At 49.2% G+C, this 27,500-nt stretch overlaps 4 protein-coding genes across 5 annotated transcripts in view; 2 read left to right on the plus strand and 2 right to left on the minus strand.

Annotated features, from left to right (window-relative positions):
- Window positions 1-3,330: 3,330 nt before the first annotated feature.
- On the minus strand, window positions 3,331-12,511 carry usp12a (ubiquitin specific peptidase 12a). The gene is made up of 9 exons (XM_084443348.1): window positions 12,396-12,511; window positions 9,931-10,011; window positions 9,030-9,243; window positions 7,874-8,109; window positions 7,243-7,319; window positions 6,373-6,456; window positions 5,573-5,770; window positions 5,275-5,353; window positions 3,331-3,694 (listed from the first exon to the last, which is right to left on the minus strand). The coding sequence occupies exons 1-9, from the start codon at window positions 12,441-12,443 to the stop codon at window positions 3,593-3,595; spliced, it is 1,119 nt and encodes a 372-aa protein (XP_084299474.1). The 5' UTR covers window positions 12,444-12,511; the 3' UTR covers window positions 3,331-3,592.
- Window positions 12,512-13,300: 789 nt separating this feature from the next.
- On the plus strand, window positions 13,301-15,862 carry rpl21 (ribosomal protein L21). The gene is made up of 6 exons (XM_084443355.1): window positions 13,301-13,374; window positions 13,969-14,047; window positions 14,220-14,281; window positions 14,588-14,700; window positions 15,131-15,281; window positions 15,739-15,862. Exons 2-6 carry the CDS (start codon window positions 13,981-13,983, stop codon window positions 15,826-15,828), a joined length of 483 nt encoding a protein of 160 aa, XP_084299481.1. The 5' UTR covers window positions 13,301-13,374; window positions 13,969-13,980; the 3' UTR covers window positions 15,829-15,862.
- A 247-nt stretch (window positions 15,863-16,109) lies between these two features.
- On the plus strand, window positions 16,110-23,418 carry gtf3ab (general transcription factor IIIA, b). Of its 2 annotated transcripts, XM_084443350.1 has the most exons (10): window positions 16,110-20,032; window positions 20,140-20,203; window positions 20,349-20,443; window positions 20,756-20,852; window positions 21,047-21,135; window positions 21,240-21,313; window positions 21,512-21,592; window positions 21,891-22,123; window positions 22,808-22,867; window positions 22,969-23,418. In XM_084443350.1, the coding sequence occupies exons 1-10, from the start codon at window positions 20,004-20,006 to the stop codon at window positions 23,098-23,100; spliced, it is 954 nt and encodes a 317-aa protein (XP_084299476.1). In that variant the 5' UTR covers window positions 16,110-20,003; the 3' UTR covers window positions 23,101-23,418. The 2 variants fall into 2 exon arrangements, with proteins under 2 accessions (XP_084299476.1, XP_084299475.1); XM_084443349.1 differs by having other exon boundaries at window positions 16,110-20,203; window positions 22,969-23,363.
- A 761-nt stretch (window positions 23,419-24,179) lies between these two features.
- The window catches only part of lnx2a (ligand of numb-protein X 2a), a gene marked incomplete at its 5' end in the record, with an annotated part of 18,514 nt that continues 15,193 nt past the window's right edge, over window positions 24,180-27,500 (minus strand). The window contains 2 exons of the mRNA XM_084443347.1: window positions 24,180-24,327; window positions 25,659-25,817. Of these exons, the coding sequence (XP_084299473.1) occupies window positions 24,192-24,327; window positions 25,659-25,817 (295 nt within the window). The 3' untranslated portion in view covers window positions 24,180-24,191. The remainder of the gene's footprint in view (window positions 24,328-25,658; window positions 25,818-27,500) is intronic.

A 27,500-nucleotide genomic window follows, 5' to 3' on the forward strand; every position in this document is an offset into this window, starting at 1 on the left:
CTGATTACACCTGGTGCACTAAGGAGATCTCTGACCTTTTATCTGTGTTTATAGGAAACTTGCCTCTATGGTAAAAACACACTCATTATGAAAGACACATGGCAGGGACTTTTAACACAATTAAGAGGTCTTTCGCTTTCGGTGAAACGCCTGTATAAGAACAAAACATTCTGCAAGATCCACATTCCCTTTACCCAAGCCTGTCTGGAGATACACCGAGAAATGAGAGCTTATTCAAACACATCCACATACAGATAAATCACCGTCATGATGTGACCAGCACGAGAACCAGACGATAATAAGACTATTCAAAACAGTCTGACGCCAACATCTCTTACTGGAACTACACAATCATATTTCTCTCGGTGCCTCACACTTCAGATCTCATAGAAATAAGTCACATAAACATGTAGGCTATTAAATCGCATTCTCTGTGGATGTTAATGTCCTGCATATAAACACACATTAAGCATGTTATAGACTGAAAAGTAAAAACCCACATTGTAGCTCCAGAGTTGATATTAACAGGCTGCAGGGTGGAGAATAACAGACACATTAACAGACAGATTAGATGATGCATGCAGGTGGTTAGATGATGCATGCAGGTGTTTAGATGATGCATGCAGGTGTTTAGATGATGCATGCAGGTGTTTAGATGATGCATGCAGGTGTTTAGATGATGCATGCAGGTGGTTAGAGGATGCATGCAGGTGGTTAGATGATGCATGCAGGTGGTTAGATGATGCATGCAGGTGTTTAGATGATGCATGCAGGTGGTTAGATGATGCATGCAGGTGTTTTGCAACCCACTTAACACGTTGCTCGAGGACGGATATCAATAACCTTCCTACTGTAAGAGGGATGCGCGACCGTGTATTTACTACCCAGCCACAACCCCTACGCAAAACACAGGCAAGACATCAAATCATAAAATGGCCTATGTTTTGGTACATGTTTGAGTCGATATTACACGGGAAGGAATCAAAAGCATCAGTATGAGATACTAAACAATAGGCTGCTGCATCTGTTCATTGATCCAGATCAGCTTCCTACCTTGACTCTGAGACACACTCCCGTCTAGATGAGAGAATCACAGACCTGCGTTTCCATCTTCTGATCTGAGACAGCGGCAGGTGCAGCGCCAGGGCCGGATCAGGGCCAGATCAGGGCCAGATCAGGTGCAGCGCCAGGGCCGGATCAGGGCCAGATCAGGGCCAGATCAGGGCTGTTCTCCGGGATGTTGCTCTTCTCCGGAGCGGTGATGGAGCAGGAGGGCAGAGCGCTGCCGTTCAGCTGAGCATCGCTGCGGACTGCGGCTGTGCGGGAAAAGAGGCGGCGAGGAGAGCAGCGGGGGGTGGGGGGGGAGAGGAGAGCAGCGGGGGGTGGGGGGGGGGAGGAGGGGGTGGGGGGGGGGAGGAGGGGGTGGGGGGGGGAGCAGGAGTCCCAAACAGACCAGACCCGGAGACCCGGAGACTGGCTCTATAGAACAACAGCTCAATAGCAGCTCCATCCATGTGCGCAGACAAGTGTGCTTACAGATGCGCATTTGTCTTGTTTGTGTGACGTGCGATACCTTTGCGTATTCTTTGTACCGGTGGGCTTAACCACAGAACATTTGAGTTCATGGTTTGAAGCCAGTTTCAGAGATGCTTTGTTCGTTTTGATGCGAGTCTCCTCCTGTTGGTCCCCTGACGGCGCTATTCTGGTCCTGTCTGTTCTATTAACAGCAGATCTGTGTCACCTACCTCCCATCTTCCACCCCCCAGCCTCCCTCCTTCCAATCTTCCACCTTCTCTCCTCCTCCATCCCATCCTCCATCTCCTGTCTGCCGTTATTTCTCTCTCCAGCTATTCAACATCAGTGATTATCTCAGTCATCTATTCCTGAAATGAAATTCATCAGCTGAACTGGCTATTAATCCATGTAGGCTAGCTGGCTTGCCTCCCTTACACATCTGCTGAATTTAAGACTGTGCGACTGTGTGTCAAACGATGCAAAATGATTTTATGAAGGCAGCAGGTTGTCCATTCCAGTAGCTCCATGGCGAGAGCATCATGGTTTGACTGAATTGAAAATACCAGGTTGCAGTGTGAAGGTAGTTACCAGGCAAAACCACCGAGGGGCAGTATTGAGCGTATGAGTCATCACTGTGCACCTGAGAGATGACAAATTAAAAGACAAAACACGTCTTATATTTATTTGCTTATATTTATTTTTCTTTAAAACAGAAAATGATTTCACAACAGGCCGTTTCAAGCAAACCCTCACATTAAACTTGCCAACACCTACAAAACGGTATCAAAAGTGCACCATAGTGTCAGTATGTCTTCTCCTGGTCTAACATTTTCCTATGATAATATCTTTTTCTTGCAATATTTGTACAAATACCATTCTGTACACCGTAGAAATACACAACCTGGTACATCCCTTTCATGGGACACTCCCCCCCCCATCCACAGTCCGTTGGTCGGCTCTGAGTGGCCCCAGGTAGCATCACAGAGTTACAGTGTGAGGAAGTGCAGACACCTTGCCAATAAGTAGAACATATGAATCATTAAATACCCACTTGCCCCCCCCATGCTAAAACCAGCACATCACTCACAGCCTCTGTACAACCCTCTACAGACGTCTTCTCAACCCTCTACAGACGTCTTCTCAACCCTCTACAGACGTCTTCTCAACCCTCTACAGACGTCTTCTCAACCCTCTACAGACGTCTTCTCAACCCTCTACAGACGTCTTCTCAACTCTGACACAAAAATGTTGACACAAAGTCAACTCAACTTTAACACAAGTCAACATCCCTGCTGCAGCGTCTCAGCTGGGCTAGTTGGGGGGTGGAGGGGGTGGAGCTGCAGGAGGTGGAGGGGGTGGAGCTGCAGGAGGTGGAGGGGGTGGAGCTGTAGGAGGTGGAGGGGGTGGAGCTGTAGGAGGTGGAGGGGGTGGAGCTGCAGGAGGTGGAGGGGGTGGAGCTGTAGGAGGTGGAGGGGGTGGAGCTGCAGGAGGTGGAGGGGGTGGAGCTGTAGGAGGTGGAGGGGGTGGAGCTGCAGGAGGTGGAGGGGGTGGAGCTGTAGGAGGTGGAGGGGGTGGAGCTGTAGGAGGTGGAGGGGGTGGAGCTGCAGGAGGTGGAGGGGGTGGAGCTGTAGGAGGTGGAGGGGGTGGAGCTGCAGGAGGTGGAGGGGGTGGAGCTGCAGGAGGTGGAGGGGGTGGAGCTGTAGGAGGTGGAGGGGGTGGAGCTGCAGGAGGTGGAGGGGGTGGAGCTGCAGGAGGTGGAGGGGGTGGAGCTGTAGGAGGTGGAGGGGGTGGAGCTGTAGGAGGTGGAGGGGGTGGAGCTGTAGGAGGTGGAGGGGGTGGAGCTGCAGGAGGTGGAGGGGGTGGAGCTGTAGGAGGTGGAGGGGGTGGAGCTGTAGGAGGTGGAGGGGGTGGAGCTGTAGGAGGTGGAGGGGGTGGAGCTGCAGGAGGTGGAGGGGGTGGAGCTGCAGGACTGCTTGGTCATGTAAAGGTTGGACATCTTGACAGGCATGTGGTCGTCCGCTCCCTCAGCTGTGGCACAATGCTGTTCCTGGCCACACGGAGGCGCTCTCCCCCAGGCTCAGTCTCTGGACTGGTAGAACAGGATGTAGCCGGACTCAGAGTTCTTGGAGATTTCAGACGTCAGCCCGTAGAACTCCTCTATGGCCTGAGCATCAATTTTCTACCGGGGGGGGGGGGGGGAGGATGTTATTATTATTAATTGAATAATTAATTAATTGCATAAACTGCTTACTAATGCTTAACATACACTAGAAGACATCGAAAGGTGGTCTGACACTCTCTCACCTCTAAAGCTTGTTATATTTTATATTGATAATTTTCCCTGACATAGTGGTTAAGAGCAGATCCAGGTCCCCTCCCTGGAGCCCAATGCACACATGGTTTGGTCCGTCTGAAGTTTAACATCACGCTCTCAGAGGAAGAGATGACCCGCGGGTCACACTAGAGGAAGAGATGACCCCCGGGTCACACTAGAGGAAGAGATGACCCGCGGGTCACACTAGAGGAAGAGATGACCCGCGGGTCACACTAGAGGAAGAGATGACCCCCGGGTCACACTAGAGGAAGAGATGACCCGCGGGTCACACTAGAGGAAGAGATGACCCGCGGGTCACACTAGAGGAAGAGATGACCCGCGGGTCACACTAGAGGAAGAGATGACCCGCGGGTCACACTAGAGGAAGAGATGACCCCCGGGTCACACTAGAGGAAGAGATGACCCGCGGGTCACACTAGAGGAAGAGATGACCCCCGGGTCACACTAGAGGAAGAGATGACCCGCGGGTCACACTAGAGGAAGAGATGACCCGCGGGCCATTTTCTGACAGGTAACTGCTGTTGCCAGGGCCATGGGCATCGAACCCAAGTCCCAAATTAGGGATGCACCGATGCATCAGCCGATGTCGGCCTTGTTGACTGTCATCGGCAAATAAAATGATCCGATGGTAGTGGCCGATGTTATGTCGCAACAATTACGGCTTTTTTTGTTGCTAAACGCAGCCTACCCAGCTGCAGATTCAGAGAGGATTCAGAGAAGATCCGTGACGTAACGCCGCAAACGCACGTGTAGTTTGCTTTCCAATTAAAGTGAAATAAAAATCTGCGTTTTGGAACCAAACACTTCATTTCTTTGTTTCCCTGGCACAAAAGGGGGAATAAAAATAAAATAAAATAAACATTGGCCATCAGCATCGGCGGGATTGTTAGGCTATTTTAAACATCGGCATCGGCCCAGAATTTTGCAATCGGTGCATCGGTGCATGTTCAAAATGAGACAGAGAGAGAGGAGAGACAGACAGGCGAGAGAGAGGAGAGACAGACAGCAGACCCAGCCTGCTGATGAGAGACAGACAGGTGAGGGAGAGGAGAGACAGACAGCAGACCCAGCCTGCTGATGAGAGAGACAGGTGAGGGAGAGGAGAGACAGACAGCAGACCCAGCCTGCTGATGAGAGACAGACAGGTGAGGGAGAGGAGAGACAGACAGCAGACCCAGCCTGCTGATGAGAGACAGACAGGTGAGGGAGAGGAGAGACAGACAGCAGACCCAGCCTGCTGATGAGAGACAGACAGGTGAGGGAGAGGAGAGACAGACAGACAGACCCAGCTGTTTCTATGGACAGAGTCATTTCCCAGTTAGGTGTACGATTCACATCAGTCAAGCAGATCTGCGAGGAGTTGGGTGTTTTATGGAAATGTAGAAACATGTCCAAAGACGATATCAGTGCGTCACCAGACTCACCTCTACGATGTCATCATCAAACAGCAGCCAGAAGTCATGACTCTTTACAATGGCAATGTAGTGACCTCGGTTTGGACCACTGGAAACAGAGAGACCGTTAATAACCACACGAAAACATTCTGGGTCAAATGAATGACCTCCGCAGATGGAAACACACCGGATAAGAAAGAGCAAAATGGCTTACAAACCATTTACAGTACATGTAAGAAATAAGGCGATGTTGTGGTTGCAGATGCCAGGTGGACTAAGAAGACGCCATCAGACCAAGATATAGCTGAGTATACAACCAACCACTGACCTCCCACAGTGCACTACGACGGCAACAAGGTCATAGAGCCTCTCGGGGTTGGTGGCGTCTCCAGAAGTGTTGAAAAGGCGGAGCTCTAGTGGGAAGACGACGCGGTAGGACAGCTTGGTGTATCGCTGCAGCTGCTCCATGTACTTAAAACGCTTCAGGTGAAGAGCCAGGATCATGGGCAGCTTCTTCACACGCATCCTGACAGGGAACACACGACCACACAAACACCTCGGTACGAGCACGTACATCCTGACAGGGAACACACGACCACACAAACACCTCGGTACGAGCACGACACATCCTGACAGAGAACACACGACCACACAAACACCTCGGTACGAGCACACGCATCCTGACAGGGAACACACGACCACACAAACACCTCGGTACGAGCACGACACATCCTGACAGGGAACACACGACCACACAAACACCTCGGTACGAGCATGACACATCCTGACAGGGAACACACGACCACACAAACACCTCAATACAAGCACATACATCCTGACAGGGAACACACGACCACACAAACACCTCAATACGAGCACGACAGTGATGACACATCCTGACAGGGAACACACGACCACACAAACACCTCAATACGAGCACATACATCCTGACAGGGAACACACGACCACACAAACACCTCAATACGAGCACATACATCCTGACAGGGAACACACGACCACACAAACACCTCGGTACGAGCACGACAGTGACGGCACATCCTCCATTATCCACCAGTCCCAGTCATGACATGACCCTGAGGTCTGAGCAGCTTCCCTGGGTCCACTCACCTTTTGTGTGCCTCTTGTTTGCTCCTACATTCTTCACAGTAGTACTTGTACTCACTGCACAAGGTCTCCGTATTACTGAACCCCCTAGCAGGACAAAGACAGGGAATCCCAGAGCATTCTTTTATGTTCAGTACAGAGCAAACCTCTAAACAAATCACTTAGTGGCTGCGTTTCTTTTCACCTAAACAGGTAGTAACAGTTGGATGTTCTGTTCAGAGTTTCTGACAGTTTCAGCAAAAACTCTAAGAGCTCTTCTGTGACAGAGGGAGCATGACTGAGGCCATCTTTCAACATGGAACACCATCTCAACTATTCAACTGGTAAAAGTTAAATTAATACATTCTTGTCAACTGATGTCCTGTATTACAAAGACTTTCTTAAATGTTTAGTGTAATTGTCATCTGCTAATACAGTTGAGATAAATATCCTGTAAAGTTAGTCATTCTATTTATTCTGCTTTATTAAACTGACTATTTGGAACCTAGAAGTAGTTTGTAATTCTTCCTCTGGGAAACTAAGTCTGCAGTCGCCAGTGACCTTTTTTATCATTCAAACCTTAGATTCACTGCCTGAGTGCAGTTAAGACTCAAATGCAGGGTGTAACCCTCCTTCATTATGCGCTGTGATTGTGGAGGAACATGTGATCAGGGTGTCACCGTTACCTGAGACAGTGTGTGACTGTGGAGGAACATGTGATCAGGGTGTCACCGTTACCTGAGACAGTGTGTGATTGTGGAGGAACATGTGATCAGGGTGTCACCCTTACCTGAGACAGTGTGTGATTGTGGAGGAACATGTGATCAGGGTGTGGCCCTTACCTGAGACAGTGTGTGATTGTGGAGGAACATGTGATCAGGGTGTCACCCTTACCTGAGACAGTGTGTGATTGAGGTGTTCTGTTCCACATCTACTGACAGGTCCAGAAAATCCTCATCTTTGCTGCTTATCTGATGGGGAAAGGGAACAGGGTATAAAATAACAGGGTGTATAAGAACAGGGTATAAAAGAACAGGGTATAAAAGAACAGGGTGTATAAGAACAGGGTGTATAAGAACAGGGTGTATAAGAACAGGGTATAAAATAACAGGGTGTATAAGAACAGGGTGTATAAGAACAGGGTGTATAAGAACAGGGTGTATAAGAACAGGGTGTATAAGAACAGGGTGTATAAGAACAGGGTGTATAAGAACAGGGTGTATAAGAACAGGGTGTATAAGAACAGGGTGTATAAGAACAGGGTGTATAAGAACAGGGTGTATAAGAACAGGGTGTATAAGAACAGGGTATATAAGAACAGGGTGTATAAGAACAGGGTGTACCATTAACGCAGAAAAGGTTACCGTGGTATAGCTGGAATATGTGTCTAGCCAGTCAAACAGATGTATAAACAATACTCAGAAACAAAATGGCAGATGTTGAGTTGATGAACCGTTGAGCTACCGTCCACTTCATGACGCAGACGGCGCCTGCGGAGCGAGGTCGGAGAGGGGGCGGAGCTTACCGTTTCGCAGGTGAGGCAGCGCGTCTCGTTGGTCAGCGTGCCTTGGAAGATTTCGTGGACCCAGGTGGGGGCGGGCGCGGCGTTGCTGTTGTTGTTCTGGGAGTCGAGTGTGCCGTTGGCCAGGCGGCCATTCTGCTTGTCCTGCTTCCTCTCCTCCTGCAGCAGGTCAGCGATGGTGTTCAGCAGGTAGTTCAGGAACTCGTGGGCATCCTGCTGCATGTAGTTATCAAACAGCTCTGTGGGGGGGAGACCACACTTTATTTATAAAGCGCATTTCATACACAAGACCAGCTGACCAACTCAGTAGCCTTGTGGTTAGAGTGTCCGCTCTGAGACTGGTAGGTTGGGGGTTCGAGTCATACCAAAGACTATAACAACTGGTACCCAATGCCTCCCTGCCTCCCACTCAGCATCAAGGGTTGGATTGGGCGTTAGTCCCTGCGCCATACTAGCGTCATGTCCAGGGGGTGGACAGTACTAACCCTAACCCTAACCCATACTAGCGTCATGTCCAGGGGGTGGACAGTACTAACCCTAACCCTAACCCATACTAGCGTCATGTCCAGGGGGTGGACAGTACTAACCCTAACCCATACTAGCGTCATGTCCAGGGGGTGGACAGTACTAACCCTAACCCATACTAGCGTCATGTCCAGGGGGTGGACTTGTACATCAAGCTGCCTCACGCTAAGGAATCAGGAGATGGGCTTCTGTTCTATGGGCCACCAGAATCAAGAACCAACGGTTCTCAAGGCTACTTACTTACTTACTTACTTACTTTCATACACAAAGACAGTCATGTTTAAGAGTTGCTTGTGTGTGTTTTTAACCCCCCCTTCCTAGATGGTATTGCTCCCTTGTTGCAGTACGTATTGTAAATCCACCTCTCAGTTGTGGCCCGTGTCTGGACATGCTCTTGGCCTAACGTTACCATGGCCCGTGTCTGGACATGCTCTTGGCCTAACGTTACCATGGCCCGTTCCTGGACATGCTCTTGGCCTAACGTTACCATGGCCCGTGTCTGGACATGCTCTTGGCCTAACGTTACCATGGCCCGGGTCTGGACATGCTCTTGGCCTAACGTTACCATGGCCCGTGTCTGGACATGCTCTTGGCCTAACGTTACCATGACGGCTGTCACTCCCCCTCCGCTCACCGTTCTCCTTGCGAAGCCGCGTGATGAACTTCTTGGGCGGGATGACCCCCACCTTCCTCTTCTGGTTGGCGATGCTGTGGAAGAGGTCGGCCAGGCAGGTGAGCAGGTTCTCCTTGCGCCGGGGCTGGCTGCGGTACGCCAGGATCTTCTCCCGGAAGGGCCGGCAGAAGTACAGCGCCTGCAGCACCGAGTTACAGTAGCAGGTGTTGCCAAACTGGGGGAAGGAACGACCGAGACACACATGAACGTCAGACGGGGGTAGACAGATGAGGGAAACAGGTCAAGAAGATCAACTCAGGACCTCAGAATGTCCCTCTAGGTTTGATGTGTGAGAGTTTAGTCTGTGACAAGATAGCGTCCCGGAGACCAACGCCTTCCTGATCCTGCAGGTAGTCTAACCCTCAGAGAGAGACGATCAAAATACACAGATACCCTGAGAGACAGTTTCCTTGATAGTAGTGAATAATCATGTGTGAACTCATGCGTTGCCTTATCTTGGTGAATAAGCGATTCATAAAATTCTGGGAGTACAAGCCACTCTGTCCTTCTACTCGTTAAACTTATCTGCTTGTTCTACACTCCCACCTCAAACCTTGGCTCCAGTCTTCTCTAACCCTGTTCTATGCTTGCTTCTATCTATTCTGTGCTTTCTGTGACCTTTCACTCTTTGCACCTGCAAAAACACACAAGCAAGCAACTCTTAATTATTTTAACTGCTTCTCGGGCCTGTATGCATTCTATACAGCAAAAATATAATTGTTAGAAATACATTTGTAGCTCCCATCTCCTTCAAGGGGGAGATAGAAACTGACACGTGCACGATAGCATTGCACAGATACAGTACATGCACTTTTTGGAATAGTGTAAACCATCCCAAACTCATAATGACATGTTCACTTACGTTGACCAATCCAAAGTAATGCTCGTTAACGGGAAACTGCTCTGAGCCAATCTCTTTCTCCAGAGCGGAGGCATTGGCGCCCTGCAATACAAAAACTGTGTTCAAGCATAACACAATTGTGTCCATACCAATTAGGATACTGTACGCTTATTTTAGTGTAACATTACTTCATACCACTTTCACTTAACAACAATTGGAGCAATGTCAAGAACACATCTGTGATTGAGTAAACTTGCTGAGGCATGCTGGGCTGGGCAGTGATTAGAAAGATGTCGACCTGCTGGAAAACATCCATAATCTACCTGGCTGGCTAGATATGCGGTAAAGGCTAGTTCCCATAAACACAGAGACTGTTTAGGGTTAAAGCTACTCTTAAGTTTTAGGGTTGGGGCTCAGGTTAGGGCTCAGGTTAGGGCTCAGGTTAGGGGTGGGTTAGGGCTCAGGTTAGGGCTCAGGTTAGGGGTGGGTTAGGGCTCAGGTTAGGGCTCAGGTTAGGGGTGGGTTAGGGCTCAGGTTAGGGCTCAGGTTAGGGGTGGGTTAGGGCTCAGGTTAGGGGTGGGTTAGGGCTCAGGTTAGGGCTCAGGTTAGGGGTGGGTTAGGGCTCAGGTTAGGGGTGGGTTAGGGCTCAGGTTAGGGCTCAGGTTAGGGGTGGGTTAGGGCTCAGGTTAGGGGTGGGTTAGGGCTCAGGTTAGGGCTCAGGTTAGGGGTGGGTTAGGGCTCAGGTTGGGGCTCAGGTTAGGGGTGGGTTAGGGCTCAGGTTAGGGGTGGGTTAGGGCTCAGGTTAGGGCTCAGGTTAGGGCTCAGGTTAGGGGTGGGTTAGGGGTGGGTTAGGGCTCAGGTTAGGGCTCAGGTTAGGGCTCAGGTTAGGGCTCAGGTTAGGGCTCAGGTTAGGGGTGAGGTTAGGGGTGGGTTAGGGCTCAGGTTAGGGGTGGGTTAGGGCTCAGGTTAGGGCTCAGGTTAGGGCTCAGGTTAGGGCTCAGGTTAGGGGTGGGTTAGGGCTCAGGTTAGGGCTCAGGTTAGGGGTGGGTTAGGGCTCAGGTTAGGGCTCAAATTAGGGGTGGGTTAGGGCTCAGGTTAGGGCTCAGGTTAGGGGTGGGTTAGGGCTCAGGTTAGGGCTCAGGTTAGGGGTGGGTTAGGGCTCAGGTTAGGGCTCAGGTTAGGGTTCAGGTTAGGGGTGGGTTAGGGCTCAGGTTAGGGGTGGGTTAGGGCTCAGGTTAGGGGTGGGTTAGGGGTGGGTTAGGGCTCAGGTTAGGGGTGGGTTAGGGCTCAGGTTAGGGCTCAGGTTAGGGGTGGGTTAGGGCTCAGGTTAGGGGTGGGTTAGGGCTCAGGTTAGGGGTGGGTTAGGGGTGGGTTAGGGCTCAGGTTAGGGCTCAGGTTAGGGGTGGGTTAGGGCTCAGGTTAGGGGTGGATTAGGGCTCAGGTTAGGGCTCAGGTTAGGGGTGGGTTAGGGCTCAGGTTAGGGGTGGGTTAGGGCTCAGGTTAGGGCTCAGGTTAGGGGTGGGTTAGGGCTCAGGTTAGGGCTCAGGTTAGGGCTCAGGTTAGGGGTGGGTTAGGGCTCAGGTTAGGGCTCAGGTTAGGGGTGGGTTAAGGGGGTTAAGGTTTGGTTAAGGGGTTGGAATTAGGGTTTGAGCCATTTAAAGATGGCTTGTTGCAGAAATCGATGCTGGAACAGCTGAATCACACAACACACACACCGCCGTTGATAGAAAGATTTAGAAGAAACCAGATAAGTTAGCATGCAATCACACACATAAGGCTAGCTCTCACTAGCTCGAAGCTAACTCAGCTGGCTGGGGCAAGACAACACGTTTCAAATGAACGTTAGATGATAACGTTCATAGCTCCGCTTTGGTTTCACTTCGTTTCCTGAGATTCGTGACATTCTTTACACGTCTTGATGTTGATTCGCAGGTTGTCTACTACAGTATGTATTAGTGCCTTGGAGAAAAATACTTTTGCAGAAAATATGTGTGCAGCTAGCTAGCAGGCTATATTAGCCGGAGAGAGGGGCAGCGGCGGTGCGGCGGTGCGGCCAGGCGCAAAGGCGGCGGTGCGGCCAGGCGCAAAGGCGGCGGTGCGGCCAGGCGCAAAGGCGGTGCGGCCAGGCGCAAAGGCGCCGCAGAGCAATGCGGTGCAGAACTCAGCGGGTTCGAGGGGGGAGAGAAACCTTGACGACGCAGCTCAGACAGCTGTGAATGAATCACTGCTTAGCAAGGTGCTGTTCAACACGACCGAACGAGCATTTAAAAACACGGGCCTAGTATGACAACTACTAACGTTTTGCTCACAACGAGAGGCGGAAAACCGGAGTGATCCGAGAGTGCGAGCGAGGAAGGAAAGCTTAGCAAAGCGGGACGAAGGGTTTGACCATGTTCCCGGTCGCGCACGTCCATAGCAATGAATAGAGGGTGTTATGTGACCCCTAAGGTCAGGTTACAATGTGTAAGGGCATGCAATTAACTCACCATGGTACAAAAAGAGGCAAATTTGGAAACTGTCATTAGGATTTCCATTCGCCCAGCGCCATCTTCCACCCAATCACCGCGCGGAGGCGAGGAGGACTCCCTCTGCTGGACCTGCCGCCCGGGGCTCCCCGCGGTCCTAGCGCCGATCGTGCACTCCGAGCCCAGAGCTTCACGCGGATTCAATCATATCCATGCGAAATTAATTATTAATAATAATAACTATTAATACATCCATGATGCGAAACACAAGCCCTGAAATGTGGACAAGTCTTTGTCTTTGCATACTGATGTAGGAGATGATCCTTTGTGCTGCTTTTTATTGGTTTATTATTTATTTTACAGTATTTCTATTGTTTCATGGTGTTGTATTCTGTGTTGTTCTGCTCATGGAGTCATGGGAAATGTTTATATAGCATACAATGCCTTTTTTGATTTTACAATTGCATAATAATACTTTTAAAAATTCATGCGAAAGCCTGCCCTCCGATCCGACCTACGAAACAGAACCTCTGTGAACAGAACCTGGCGTTTAGGAAAGACGGAGTGAAATTACACGCATACTGGCAATGAGTTGCTAAACGAAGTATCTAAAGTCATTACCGTAATATATACAATCAAATCTGTCATTCCCTCCTTTGATGGTTATGAATCTCTCAAATAAGATTGTGTATCTCTAACAGAGCCGGGTCCTGTCCGTTCAGAGGTGCTATCAAATAAAACTGACTTACTAAACCTTACATCGATTTGTGCAACAACTGAGCGATGCTCGCGAGGTCTGATATAAATACTGTAGTGTGGAAAAAATTACTTTGTGCAAAATTAAGATGTTAATATCTGACCCAAGACAAGCTTGGGCTTTTTAATTCGCGCATTTTGTTCAGGCGTTCTGCAGGTACTCCTAAATCCCATTTGTCAAGAGGCCTCCGGGGTCCGCTGATCTCTCTTTCCGCCGTGCCCGCCATCTTGCAAGCGAACAGGGGTAAGATGTGCTCCGTATAATACAACCTTTTAGACAGATCATCTCGATTATTTACTATTTATCGACATGTTATAAGAACTCTAAAGTGTTCTTTACTCATACGAGTTGAGAATGAGCTCTCAAGCGAGTTCCAGTGGAACATATGACTGATCTGGGATCAGGTTCAGCAGCGTGGGGTTTCCATGAGGGCCCATGAACCAGCTGCTCCGGGGACAGAAGCCTAGCTGGCTGGCTGGCTAGCCTGGGACTCTAGCATAGAGACTAGTTAGCATGGCTGGCTAGCCTGGGACTCTAGCATAGAGACTAGTTAGCATGGCTCTCGATCTCAGAAATCACAAACCTGACTACAGTAAACTACAGTAAACTCCACCCGTTGTGTTATTCGGGAGTTAAGCCTCATTCTCGATGCTCCTCATGGCCTCGCTTGTACTGTCCTGCTCCGATGTTACACTCATACTAGATGTTTACCCAGCATTTCTTCAAGTGTATTGCCTGCAACGTAAACTACTTGGCTAATATCGTTTCCCACCCGTAGTGTCCTGGCTGCCAATTGACTTGTTTCCACCAAATGTGCAACCATATGTGTTTCCACAGTAAGCAGGCATCATGACGAACACCAGAGGCAAGAGGAGGGGGACCCGGTACATGTTCAGCAGGGAGTTCCGCAAGCATGGTGAGACACCGCTACCACGTTGAACACCGCTACCACGCTGAAACACGACCGTTCATCGACCGCTACCACGTTGAAACACCACCGTTCATCGCTTTTGACATTCTGTAATCTCCTGCAGTGAGTGATGTGAGTCTTAAACATTGAAACATTCCCCCCCTTTAACTAACCACAGGCCCAATTCCCCTGTCCACGTACATGCGCATCTACAAGAAGGGCGATATTGTTGATATCAAGGTAAGGGTTCACTCTAAGGGTTCACTCGTTTTTACACATGATGGGCCTATGTTTTCTGTCATTGGATCTAATAGGAATCTGTTTATTCATTGAGCATTTCATATGGTACCCCCCATCTTGTTAATGACAAACATCTTTATGTCCTTGTTTAGAAGACATTTTATGTGAAAATGGCACTTTGGAACATTATTTTCCTGACTTGATACCATTTGCGCACCAAATCAAATGCGGTGTCAGTTGTAGATCATTGTCAGGTCGACTGCGTTCCCAGAGGATGCTAAGCGTTTTGAACGTCTCTTTCTCCAGGGCACTGGTACCATCCAGAAAGGAATGCCTCATAAGTGCTACCATGGCAAAACAGGCCGGGTGTACAATGTAACCCAGCATGCTGTGGGCATCATCGTCAACAAGCAAGTCAAGTAAGTACAACTGTGAGCTTAGCTGGGGGGGGGGGGCAGAATGTGGCGGCACTACAAAGTTAGCTTGTGTCATTGAGGTTCAGCCTTTTTCTGCGTGGTGCTTTGTTTTTAGGATAGTATTCATATCCATCTACTTGTTAAAGTAATACTGCTGCATCAGAACCCCGTCTTCACTTTGCCACCGGGGCTGTCCTGTGTCCTACGTGGTCATTCACACGGGGGACAGAACCATTCCTAAGGCGCCCTGGCCTAACGCCTGTTACAGCAGGGGCTGCTCACAAGGGAACATCAACATGTGGGACCTCAGCCTAGTAACCACGCCCCCGGCCTAGTAACCACGCCCCCGGCCTTCAACCACGACATGCTGTGTTTGGAGAAACCCTGTGTTTCTGTTCTTCTGAGCGCATCACCTCTGTCTTCCTTTCTGCAGGGGCAAGATCCTGGCCAAGAGGATCAACGTGCGCATCGAGCATGTGAAACACTCTAAGAGCCGGGACAGCTTCCTGCAGCGCGTCAAAGCCAACGAGAAGAGGAAGGTCGAGGCCAAGCAGAAGGGCACCTGGGTGGAGCTCAAACGCCAGGTAGGAGAATAAGAATGATGATCAACTGGTATTTATGTATAGCCCCCTTAATACAAAACATTCAGCTCAGACTGCTTCACATAAAATGAACAAACATAGGGAAACTGGTCTATTGTCAGTGGTGTATGGAACTGACGGTGTGCCGGCTACTGTATGGCCACAGCTAGGAAATGCATTAGTGAATTAGTGTTAGGATCTTTAGGTAATATGAGGAGGATCTTTAGGTAATATGAGGAGTCCATGTCTATTTTACTTCAGATTTTAAGGACCACCGATCTGCTAAGTTGAGTTCTTAAAAACGGATGTTGTCAAATCAAGTACAGTGAAGTCTCAAAGGGCGTGCTCTTCAGCTTTCTGAGACGAGTAGAGGTCAAATCCTGTTCATTCGTTGTTACGCACGTCAGTTCATTGATAAACCGAGCCGTGTATCGTGTGTTCCCCTGTGTCCCGTCTACAGCCCGCCGCTCCCCGCGAGTCCCACTTCGTCAGCACCAAGAACAACGAGCCCCAGCTGCTGGAGCCCATCCCCTACGAGTTCATGGCATAACCGTGCTGACCAAATAAAACTGTTTCTACACACACCTGCTGTCTGGACTAGACCTTATTTCTTCACACACGTCTTTGTTTTGCTGCTGACGTTGAGGTGTTTAACCCAGTGTGGTGCTGGTGACGTTGAGGTGTTTATCCCGGGGTGGTGCTGGTGACGTTGAGGTGTTTATCCCGGGGTGGTGCTGGTGAGGTTGAGGGGGTGGCGCGTGACGTTGAGGGGGTGGCACGTGCTGTTGATGGGGTGGCGCGTGCTGTTGCTCAGTGATGATCATCCTCCTTTGATCACTCAGTGATGTGAAATTAAATGCACATTTCTATTTCACCGGCGATCTGAGAGCGACCAGCACGGCTGCTGACCAGTTGCAAGCATACCCCCCCCCTTACTATACGTTCTGACACCCACACCTGTATTGTGAACTTTTTCTGCTCCCTGGCTGGCGTGTGAAGTGCATCAGTGTAACTGGCCGTACCGTGCAGTAAGCTGAGCCTGCTGTTCCAGGCCGAGTTATAGCAGCTAGTCTGTAGCTCACCCAGCGGTGAAGTTCAACAAATGTATCCATGGACCCACAGTATATCCACTTCTTTAAACACCAGTAATATAAAAATTAATATTTCTGCTACAATATACCTACTTCAGTCACCACAACGCCCCTAAGCTGACCTATATGCCAACCTCAACATGGACATACTGTGCCCACTTACAATATAGGGGTGTTCTATAGGAGGAGCAGAAATCTATTGTAAAGGGCTGCTTGCCACAAGTATGTCCAAAAGCAAACATGTGCCTGAACCTTTTGAATGAATCAGAAACACTCATCACGTCTCACCGCCACTAAGCTGCTTCTGGATGGCAGAGCCACAGTGTGCTAGTACAGCAGCTTGGCCAGCAGGGGGCAGTGCCCACCAGGACATCCTCTATAAGCAAGCAGACATTTCAGGGTCCTACCACTCTAGGGATGGTAAGAATTACAGAAAAGCTTATAAGAGTACTTTGGTATTTAGCATTTTGAGCCGTGTTATAAAGTTATTTACAATCATATACAATGGTCCATATACACATTTTGATGGACTACCCTCTTGAGATGGTGATTATTGCTCATGTCACAGTTATGCCCATAAAGATCCATTGTGTACTTTTCTACAACATGAGCAATGAACACATATCTCAAGAGTACGCGGTCTGTCAACATTTTTCTAAGGACCATTGTATATGATTGTAAATATAACCTTATAACAGGGCTTATAATGCTGAATACCAAACCACTTTTTTAAGTGGCTCACCTGTGGTCTTCTGGTTCTTATAACTCGTTCAAAAGAGGAATGAGAACTATGCAGTTTGTGTCTTAAACTGGAATCCACACAAGCCAGACTCATACTTAGTAGTGTTCAGATTTGCTGTAGACTAAGTCTACCATGTCCATATTATCCCTGTATAAGATGCATTCATTTATTGGGTTGCTATTATTACTCTGTGGATAGAGGGACGCTGGCGGTGTCTGGTATGAAGGAGCCCTTGATGGGTGGTTCTACTCGGCAGGCGGTGTGTGTGGCCTGGTGGCTTGGTCACTGAGCAGGCGGTGTGTGTGGCCTGGTGGCTTGGTCACTGAGCAGGCGGTGTGTGTGGCCTGGTGGCTTGGTCACTGAGCAGGCGGTGTGTGTGGCCTGGTGGCTTGGTCAGCGTCACGGCATGTGTGCAGGCAGGGGACGCCCATGTCCTATCTTGACGTGTGGTGTTTGATCAGTGGAGGCTGAATGGCTGACTGGGTATCTGACAAATATGTTATCTCATCCTACCTCAGTACTTTACCCAATATTTACTCTAATTAGGACCCGTTTACAAAGATAGGAGCAGCAGCTGGGAGAGAGAGTGTTTGTGTGAGTATAGAGACAATGTGTAGGACTACTATCTCAGACGTGAGGAACTGGAGGACTAACAGGTCTCTTGGAGAAGTTTCACTGGCAAAACTTAAAAGTCTTTTAATTATTATAATAAACACAGAGCTGTGTTGTGGTTCCCTGCCTGATCACCAGGTCACCTGCAGACTGAGGGACACCCTGATGGCCAGACCATGCACACGTTCTCCTCACCAAACCAATGCTTAGTATCCAACAGCCTGAATGAACACAATTGGGGGTCTTCACAGAAATGCTCAAACCTGTACGCTGCTGCGAGTCGGAGGTCAGGTGACATTAAACCCAGCAGGCCTCGTTGGGGACAGTGTCCAGAAAAGAGCCAGTGCTGTTTAAAACCAAGCGTTCACGTGTTTTTATTCATGATATTGATCAACAGTTCCCAACTTCACATTGATTGCTTGTCAGTGTAGTGAAACAACTTGTCAGTTTAGTATCTATAGGAGCAGTCGGAGTACCTGAGTGTGTGAATTTGGTCTCAAGACAGAATAGGCCTTCATCTGGAGCGCTGACTCATGAGTTACTGATTGAATGAAGTAAAAGTAAACAGCCCGAGTGCGAGAGGGAGGAGGAGAGAGAGAGAGAGGGAGGGAGGAGGAGAGAGAGAGAGAGAGAGAGGGGATGGGGGACTAGTGGATAAAAGCAGCAGAGTACTATGAGCTCCTTAATCACACATGTTTGACACACACAGATTGAGTCTGTCAGCTCACCCAGCAGCCCAGAGCGGTCATATCGACCATGTGTTACATATTAACCACACACACACACACATACCCACAACACACACACACGCTGATGCAACGAACAGGGAAAGACAATGCAGGACACGATAGAGAGAGATGGATACCTTCAAACCCTGCTCTCCTTGTTCTCTCCCATCTCTCTCTGAGTCTGACTGCGCGTGGACAGAGCATCTCTAATACGAGGGGGTGTGTGTTTGGGGGCGTGGGGGGATTCATAGGACGGAGCCAGGACATCCCAGGCCAAACACGGAACACACAAGCCCTGTATCTGTGGGTGATAGGTGGAGAGATATCCTGTGTGTGAGTCAGTGGTTATCAGCGGGGACCATGGCCATACGCAGATACCAAGCCCGCTCTATCGATCCCTCCATGGCCGTGGAGAACCGGATGGGCAGGGAGGCGGGCGGGCTGACCCCGGCGGGGTGACCTGGGCCGTGGGAGGGCGCGGGGGTAACGCCCCGGGCGGCTCAATAGGCCTCATTTACAAAAGTCAGTCAAAGGTTTCACATGAGATCATGACATGGGCATATGTGGCTGATATATAATGTTTACCTAATGGGTAGATAGTCCTATTGGACTGTCAATGTCCCTCCTTGCTAATAATCAGCCCCTAGTCCGCCCCTGTTATTTTAGTACCAAGCTCTAAAGGAATAGCTAATTATTAACTGTAGTCTTATTCACTTCACATTAGATGTTTTCTTTGTTGTTGCAATTACATATATTGGTTGTCAATAGGTTTTGTAAAGGAATTGAAGTGTTGGTCAGGGTCCTGTTATAGAGGGAGGTACTGTGTTGATCAGGGTCCTGTAGAGGACTGTTATTTTAGGGGTTCGAGGATCACATGGGGACAGACGACTAGTCTCTCATAACTATAAATCACCTATCACAACTATAAATCACCTATCACAACTATAAATCACCTATCACAACTGTATTGGGAGGTTGATAAGATTACGATTAGAGTGGTAAATTCCATGTGATGAATGGAGACGGCTCAGACTATAGACACACACACACAGCAGACCGAGACAGTCTGCAAGGAGCCTGGCTGACGGTTTTAAAGCCCACATCAATCAGTGTGTAGTCAAACCCATGGACCCTAACCATCACCATACAGTATACATGGACAATGACAAACTGAATGGATAACATCCTATGTTATAATATTGAAGGAAAAAGGTTTCTGCAGGTTACCAAGTATATAACTACATCAATAAAAGGTTTCTGCAGGTTACCAAGTATATAACTACATCAATTCTATTGTATCTCCAGTGAGGAGTGGTCCTAATGATTAAGCCCAACGGGGAAGCAGGTCAGCCATCATGATGAGATCATGACAAATCATCTGTGCCCTTTTCAGTTGGGCCTATTAACTAAAGAATATGTTTCAAAAAGAAAGAATATTAATTGTTGAAATTAAAGTAGCCAACTATGTGAGGCAAGATTCTTCTCTTTACGTCAGTTTGCAAGGACCCGACATCCCTGTGGACGAGCTCGTTGGTACGACCCAATAAGATAAATGATTCCCAGGTGGGCTGCTGGTTGGAGGTCAGTAAACGACTCCCCGCCCCTTGTATCCGAAACAACTCATCTTTACCTGTAGAGATGGGAGAGAGGTTACAGGATCAAAAACACTTTGTCTGCTCGTTTGCCAGTTGCAAGAGCACGTTCACTAAGCTGTGGAAGTTGGAAGCCCATCTCTGCAAGCACACTGGTGTGGTGAGTACACTGCTGCTTCACTCCACGGCAGGAAAATTGTTTGGTCAGAGGAGAAGTGGGTTTGATGGTCAGTGTATTGTATGTTCATATGAGCGCTTGGATCCTGGACAGTGTATCTTCCTTTGTTTCTTGTGTACCCGTTCAGAAGCCATTCTCCTGTGAGAACTGTGACAAGAGCTTCTGCACCCATTACCAACTGACCAGACATCACTTGAGCCACAGTGGAGAGAAGCCATACAGGTAAGCCTGTAGTGACACTTGGGAAATATGCTATTTCCTTCAGTGGCCAGTAGTGATTGTGGGAAGTTGGATGTTTTTGAGACTTGTCTCTCCAGCTAGAATGGGCGAAAAGGGTCTGATGGTCTGTATCCAGGAATATCCAGATTGGATTTATATAATATCCGGACAGAATATACAATTATACGGAGTATAACGTACCGATATGTTCTGATACTGCATATAATGACATGAATCCAGTTTTGTTTAGTCCTGGACACAGACCCTTCCCACCCAGTAGCGGCGTTGAGCCACAGAGCTGTCGTCTGTCTGCAGGTGTCTGGCTGAAGGATGCAGCGAGGCCTTTGTGACGCACGCCAGCATGAGGAACCACATGACTCACATCCACCAGCACCAGGAGAAGCTCTACAAGGTGACCCCCCCCCCCCCCCCCACAACCATCTACCTCTGCTTGACACGTCACATTTATCAGAACCGACGAATGTGGACGACCTACCTTGGACCTGCTCTTTGACTGACCTGTAGGACTCTTGACGGACCGTGGGGTCTTGAGACGCCCCCCCCCCCGTCTTGAGATGCTATTTGATCTGTTCTGTCTGTTCTCAGTGTGACCATGTGGGCTGTGGAAAGGTTTTTAAGAAGCGAAACCAACTCAACACTCACCAGTTGGAGCACAGTCAGCTGCTTCCTTTCCAGTGAGTGAGACGTATTAATATTCTCTCCATCAGGCCGTGTCTCTGCTCCTAAGATCCCATGTTCTCTCTCTCTCATGTTCTCTCTCTCTCTCTCTCTCTCTCAGCTGCAACTTTGAGGGCTGTAAGAAACAGTTTTCTGCTCCTAACAAACTGAAGCGTCATGAGAAAGTGCACAATGGTGGGTTCCTGCACATCCCTGTCTCACCTGGTATCACATCTCCCTAGAGGCTCTTTCAACGTGTGGATTCTGTGTTTAAGCGGCTAAAACTGCCGTTTCACACCAGTATCTCTGCTCGTCTAGAACACTTAGTCGTGATATCCTGTTGCTCCTCAGAGCTTGTGAACATTGTGGTGGTGTTGGTGTGGTTGATTCTAGGTTACGCCTGTGAGGAGGAGGGCTGTGTGTTCCAGGTGAAGACCTGGTCAGACTACCAGGAGCACAGGAAGACACACAGAGGTTTGCACAGCGCTTTCACAGCCCATCATCAATCAGGAAGTCGACCATGTTGGAGGTACTGAATGTAGATGGATCAATAGACAGATGGACCAGATAGACATATCAATCTATTCAGCAGGCCTGCCTCCAACATGGCCCACTTCCTGACTGACGACTGACTTGTGGTACATCAGTCTACTTGATGGTGAAATGATTGCAAGTTTGTGGATCCCTTACATGTGTATCCTGTCCAAACCATGTGTCACGTGATTGTAATCCCCAAAATTGGTCAAATTGGATCTGTGTGTTGTGTGTTCAGCCAAGCTGCAGTGTGACAACTGCACTAAGATATTCGTGGAGGCCTGGTTCTTGCGCCAGCACCACCGGAGGGTCCACTCTGGGGAGAAGAGGCTGTTCCCCTGCTGCAAGGAGGGCTGTGAGAGAACCTTCACCACACGCTTCAACCTGGAGAACCACGTTCTGGGAGACCACGAGGGCAAGAGGGCCTTCAGCTGTTCCTACCCAGGCTGTGGACGGAGCTTCGCTATGAAGGTGAGGAGGGGGCAACATCCAGGGCCTGAGGAGGGGATGAGGAGGGGCTCCATCCAGGGCATGAGGAGGGGCTACATCCAGGGCCTGAGGAGGGGCTTCATCCAGGGCCTGAGGAGGGGCTTCATCCAGGGCCTGAGGAGGGGCTTCATCCAGGGCCTGAGGAGGGGGCTACATCCAGGGCCTGGGGAGGGGCTCCATCCAGGGCCTGAGGAGGGGGCTGCATCCAGGGCCTGAGGAGGGGGCTTCATCCAGGGCCTGAGGAGGGGGCTTCATCCAGGGCTTGGAGCAAAAGGGGTGTAAATGACCCATCTTGGAAGAAAATGAGTTTTATATATCATTTTAAAGGTCTTCATGAACTCTTTTATCAAATGGTGAAAGAATAAGGTCACTAATTTTTACTTTTTGAAATAAAGGCGGAAGTGAAGACCTTCATGGATTTGGATCAAAATGGGTGCAAGTGCACTAGCTTGGCGCACAAAAGGATCTTACAATGAATTCCTTGAAGCCTAATCTCTATAAAAGTGTAGATTGCTCAAATGTTTTTCATTGTATACAATCAATTTGTTTTTGCTCTCCTGTAAAATTGTGAAAATGTCGCTTGCGCTACGTTTGCACCAAGCCCTCGACATTCCTGCAGGAGGAATAGCTCAGGAAAACTGACCGGACCAAACGTTTTGTCACTAGGAGAGTTGCATACGACATGGTGTGGTGCACGACCCTGCCAGGAAGAAGCTGGTCAAGCAGGTGAGATGGACTTGGGTTGAAATCAAGCAGACCTGTTGGGTCATTGGTCAAGTTTCCAGACTTGTAAACGACTGTCCTCTGTCCTCCTTTTTGCTCTGCAGACGCGGCACCCTACAAAGAAGAAGTCCCCTGGTCAGAAGACTAGCGTGTCTGAGGCCACGCCCATGCAGACACAACCCGGCGGACTAGCTACCAGGATACGGAGCATCAGCCTGGGGGAGGGACCAGCGTGAGACGCCCACCCTGGAATGGACCGGTCCTGGAAGGGTGGACTGTACCACCCCATACACTACCAATATATGGTTTTCAGGAGCACTGTTTGTTTGTTTGTTTACCACACCTGAAATAAACACTCCCTACTGCATTGTGACAGTCTGGTATATGATGTCATGACCTGCGTGCGCACACACACACTGGGACAAGGTCATTGGTCCTTTGTGGGAAAGCTTTATTAAAACAAACAGAACACACATTCACACACGTATAAAAGTCCAGCGGTTCGGACGGCTGGTCGTCACGGTGATGAGGCCTAAGGCTGTGTCCGGGGGGCGGGGCCGGGGGCGGGGCTGTGTCCGGGGGGCAGGGCTGTGTCCAGGGGGCGGGGCTGTGTCCGGGGGGCGGGGCAGGGGGCGGGGCCCCGAGCGTGTGGCAGGTTTCCAGTCAGACCCGAGGACCACTGGGCTGGACGCAATGCTTACAACTCTGCAGATAGAAATATAGGACCTGGTGTGTGTGTACGTTATTCTACATGGCAGAGAATCATACAGTTATTGGATCTATGCAGTGCATTTCTGTCTGTTCTTCTCTGTTAGCGTTGCGTCCACCCTGAGTTCTCCCCCGGGTTCCGCGCTACAGCTAAGAGACTAATCTGTCTTCCTCTGACCGCCTTGTTCTCTGCAGGGAGGGGGGCAGCGTGACCGCATGAACAGTGTTTCAGGTGAGGGGGGTTTAGTCTGTCGTGGTGTTGCGTCATCTGGCACAGTCCAGCCTGGTGTGATTCAGTCCAGCCTGGTGTGGTTCAGTCCAGCCTGGCCTGGTGTGGTTCAGTCCAGCCTGGCCTGGTGGGATTCAGCCCAGTTTGAGCAGACTGGTGTAGTTTGGTCCTGGTGGTGTTCGTCCGGTGCGGAGCAACAACGTGTCCTGATTCAGTGCAGCTCTGGCATGTGAAGGAACATTCCTGGTGGTCGATGGGGGCGTGTGGGGCTCTGTCTGGGCCTGGTTCTGTCTGGGCCTGGTTCTGCGTCTGGGCCTGGTTCTCTGTCTGGGCCTGGTTCTGCGTCTGGGCCTGGTTCTCTGTCTGGGCCTGGTTCTGCGTCTGGTCCGGCTACGCCAGACTGCCAGGCCAGGAGACCACGGTGAGAGCCAGGCGGCCGCGCTGCTCCTTCAGCATGGGAACCAGCGCCGAGTGGCTCATGCCCCCCGTCGACAGCCCGTTCACGGCCGCGATCATGTCCCCACACCTGGGGGACACACACAGAGACACGCATCAGCACACATGTCCCCACACCTGGGGAACGCACAGACACACGCATCAGCATGTCCCCACACCTGGGGGACGCACACAGACACACAGAGACACGCATCAGCACACCCAGCTAGTCTACTGCATCTCTTCTATGCAACGTGAGTGTTTAGTACAGTCTACAATGTGCTGTCTAGTGAACCGATTTCTACAGTGACTTTATATCATCGGTGTGCATCATCAAACAGGCTCCTGTGCTCCCAGCAGGTAATGAGCTGCAAAGAAATGGTCAAGAAATGTTAAACCAGACACCTAAGTCTCAATGGGTGATTTTAAACAAGGGATAAATGAACCTGGATCAGATGCTTGTGTTTGTTTTTAGTTAAATGATAAATGTTTCATCTCTATGCATTTTTGTAATGTTTTGTATTGCTTTTTATGTGTTTTGCTTTTTATGATTGTATTGCTTGTTTATTGTAACTGTCCAGTGATTGATGTAACAAGGGCACCCTCGTCTCAATGGGCTTCACATGGCTAAATAAAGGTTTGAATTGAGTTGTGGTCTGTGTGATATGGTTTATCACGTTTGTGTTATACACACGGGACTGATGCTCAACAGACAGTTATATTGTGACCTACGTGAACCTGCTTATTAAAGGACTGTATAGAGAGGCTGCTCTGACTCAGGCCAGGCTTGAGACCCAGTTATGGTCCGTAAGACAAGCGTCGTACAAAAATGACAGCAGTCAGATACTTTTCAAATGTCGGATTGGGGTGCTGGAGGCGTGTCTTGCACCCGATTTCTGTAAGGGCATCAGAAACAGCCTCGTTACCACAGAGATGACGCAGAGCGACAGCTAGGTTGAGTATTCCAGCCTAGCGTGTCGGCTGAACTATAAATGCAAAAAAAAAAGTGATTGACGTAGTTTTTATGTAAGACACGTCGTCCACAGTAGTCTCAGCGACCATAGCTTTAGTGGTGTTGGTGTGTGAGGAGGAGGAGGAGGAGGAGGAGGAGGGTAGGGTGTTAATGACCATAGCTTTAGTGGTGTTGGTGTGTGAGGAGGAGGAGGGTGTTAATGTAGTGGTGTTGGTGTGTGAGGAGGAGGAGGAGGGTGTTAATGCTTTAGTGGTGTTGGTGTGAGGAGGAGGAGTAGAGTGTTAATGCTTTAGTGGTGTTGGTGTGAGGAGGAGGAGGAGGGTGTTAATGCTTTAGTGGTGTTGGTGTGAGGAGGAGGAGGAGGGTGTTAATGCTTTAGTGGTGTTGGTGTGTGAGGAGGAGGAGGGTGTTAATGTTTGACACCTGATCCCTCGTGGCCGATCACTCACTTGAGGCGACCGTCGTAGTACGCAGGTGTTCCCAGGACAATCGTCTTGATAAAGAACGCCTGGTTGCTATGGTTTTCCTCGTATCCCCCAACTATGCTGAAGCCCCAGCTCCCTGGGTGGCTCCGACGCAGGACGATCTCATGACTGCTGTGGAGGTAGCTGGACAGAACACAGAACCATCTCATCATGAGCTGGAGAGAACACAGAACCATCTCATCATGAGCTGGACAGAACACAGAACCATCTCATCATGAGCTGGAGAGAACACAGAACCATCTCATCATGACTGCTCTGGAGAGAACACAGAACCATCTCATCATGACTGCTCTGGAGAGAACACAGAACAATCTGATCATGACTGCTCTGGAGAGAACACAGAACAATCTCATCATGACTGCTGTGGAGGACGTAGCTGGACGGAAGAGAGACAGAGACAGAATGATGAGTTAGTATTTTGGAGAAAGGGACAAGGAAGGAGGGAGAGAAAGAGGGAGTTAGAGAGATAAAGAGCTAGGGAGAGTGGATAGTTTGAGGGAGTTAGAGAGATAAAGAGCCAGGGAGAGTGGATAGTTTGAGGCCGTCCTCTGCGTACCAGTCGGAGACGGGGTGGGGGGAGAGGGTGATGTCACCACATCACCTTCAAATGATCATTCACAGCTGTTGACATCACCAATCCAAACACAGAAACATAATCCAAACACACAGAAACATAATCCAAACACACAGAAACATAATCCAAAGACACAGAAACATAATCCACACATACTGTACATGTGTAAACAAACAAAATACAAACCAAAAAACTAAATCACACATATACAGACTCCTGGGAGGTATTCCAGAAAGCAGGTAAATGGTGCAGGCTACTTGGGGCGGCAGATTAGAAAGGCAGGTCTTGAAATGTCATTACTGGAAAGCCAGTTAGAGCTGAGTGCATGGGCCCAGTTAGAGCTGAGTGCATGGGCCCAGTTAGAGCTGAGTGCATGGGCCCAGTTAGAGCTGAGTGCATGGGCCCAGTTAGAGCTGAGTGCATGGGCCCAGTTAGAGCTGAGTGCATGGGCCCAGGTAGAGCTCAGTGCATGGGCCCAGGTGAGCTGAGTGCATGGGCCCAGGTAGAGCTCAGTGCATGGGCCCAGTTAGAGCTGGGTGCATGGGCCCAGGTGAATTATGTTCATTGTTGAAACAATATATAAACAGGGTACTAGTTGCATTTGTATTTGTAGGAAATAAAGAAGAACTAATTAAATGTGAAGAACCAGCTGTGTGTAAGGCCTATGGTAATGACATGCTCTTTAAATGGAAAACACGTTTTTATGAGCTAACATTTTAGGATGATATCCTATTATTTGACCACATATGTTTACATTGTATTAACATTTTTGAAATGCTAATTTATATTATTCTGTTATTTGCTACTTTTGTGTTACAGTAATGTTTATTTTTTTTACAGTGTACCTATAAATGTCTATATGTGTATACAGGTAGGTACAGTGTGATACATTTTATAATAAATTTAGATAATATCTGATGTATTGTAATAGGAAAAAAACATGACTCTCTTTATCTTGTGAACTTTTACTACAGTATATTTACTGCCTAGTTCATGAGAATCACCCTGAAGTGCAAGGGTCATTTTTCTTACAGCTCTACAAGAACAAAAGCAACGCAAAGAATTCTACAAGAACGCGTCATTGATACCTTTGACTGCGCATGTCAAAGGTATCAGTGACGCGTTTCTTTCAAAGATGGCGCGGTTCAACAGGGCGTCACTTTTCCGAGCAGTCAGTGAATGGAGTGACCCTATCCAGTTCTATTAATACATCCATGGTAATATCACATGTG

This window comes from Borostomias antarcticus (assembly GCF_949987555.1).
Source record: "Borostomias antarcticus genome assembly, chromosome: 9".
In the NCBI taxonomy this organism is placed as follows: domain Eukaryota; kingdom Metazoa; phylum Chordata; class Actinopteri; order Stomiiformes; family Stomiidae; genus Borostomias; species Borostomias antarcticus.

Coding starts and splice junctions, on each gene's coding strand:
- usp12a (XM_084443348.1), bottom strand. CDS start 12,443: ATGGAAATCCTAATGACAGTTTCCAAATTTGCCTCTTTTTGTACCATG. Junction 7,320..7,873: donor GCTGCCTCACCTGCGAAACG/GTAAGCTCCGCC, acceptor TTTCCCCATCAG/ATAAGCAGCAAAGATGAGGA. Junction 3,695..5,274: donor TTGATGATGACATCGTAGAG/GTGAGTCTGGTG, acceptor CCCCCCCGGTAG/AAAATTGATGCTCAGGCCAT.
- rpl21 (XM_084443355.1), top strand. CDS start 13,981: ATGACGAACACCAGAGGCAAGAGGAGGGGGACCCGGTACATGTTCAGC. Junction 14,048..14,219: donor CAGGGAGTTCCGCAAGCATG/GTGAGACACCGC, acceptor AACTAACCACAG/GCCCAATTCCCCTGTCCACG. Junction 14,701..15,130: donor ATCGTCAACAAGCAAGTCAA/GTAAGTACAACT, acceptor TCCTTTCTGCAG/GGGCAAGATCCTGGCCAAGA.
- gtf3ab (XM_084443349.1), top strand. CDS start 20,090: ATGGGAGAGAGGTTACAGGATCAAAAACACTTTGTCTGCTCGTTTGCC. Junction 20,444..20,755: donor AGTGGAGAGAAGCCATACAG/GTAAGCCTGTAG, acceptor GTCTGTCTGCAG/GTGTCTGGCTGAAGGATGCA. Junction 22,868..22,968: donor GGAAGAAGCTGGTCAAGCAG/GTGAGATGGACT, acceptor TTTGCTCTGCAG/ACGCGGCACCCTACAAAGAA.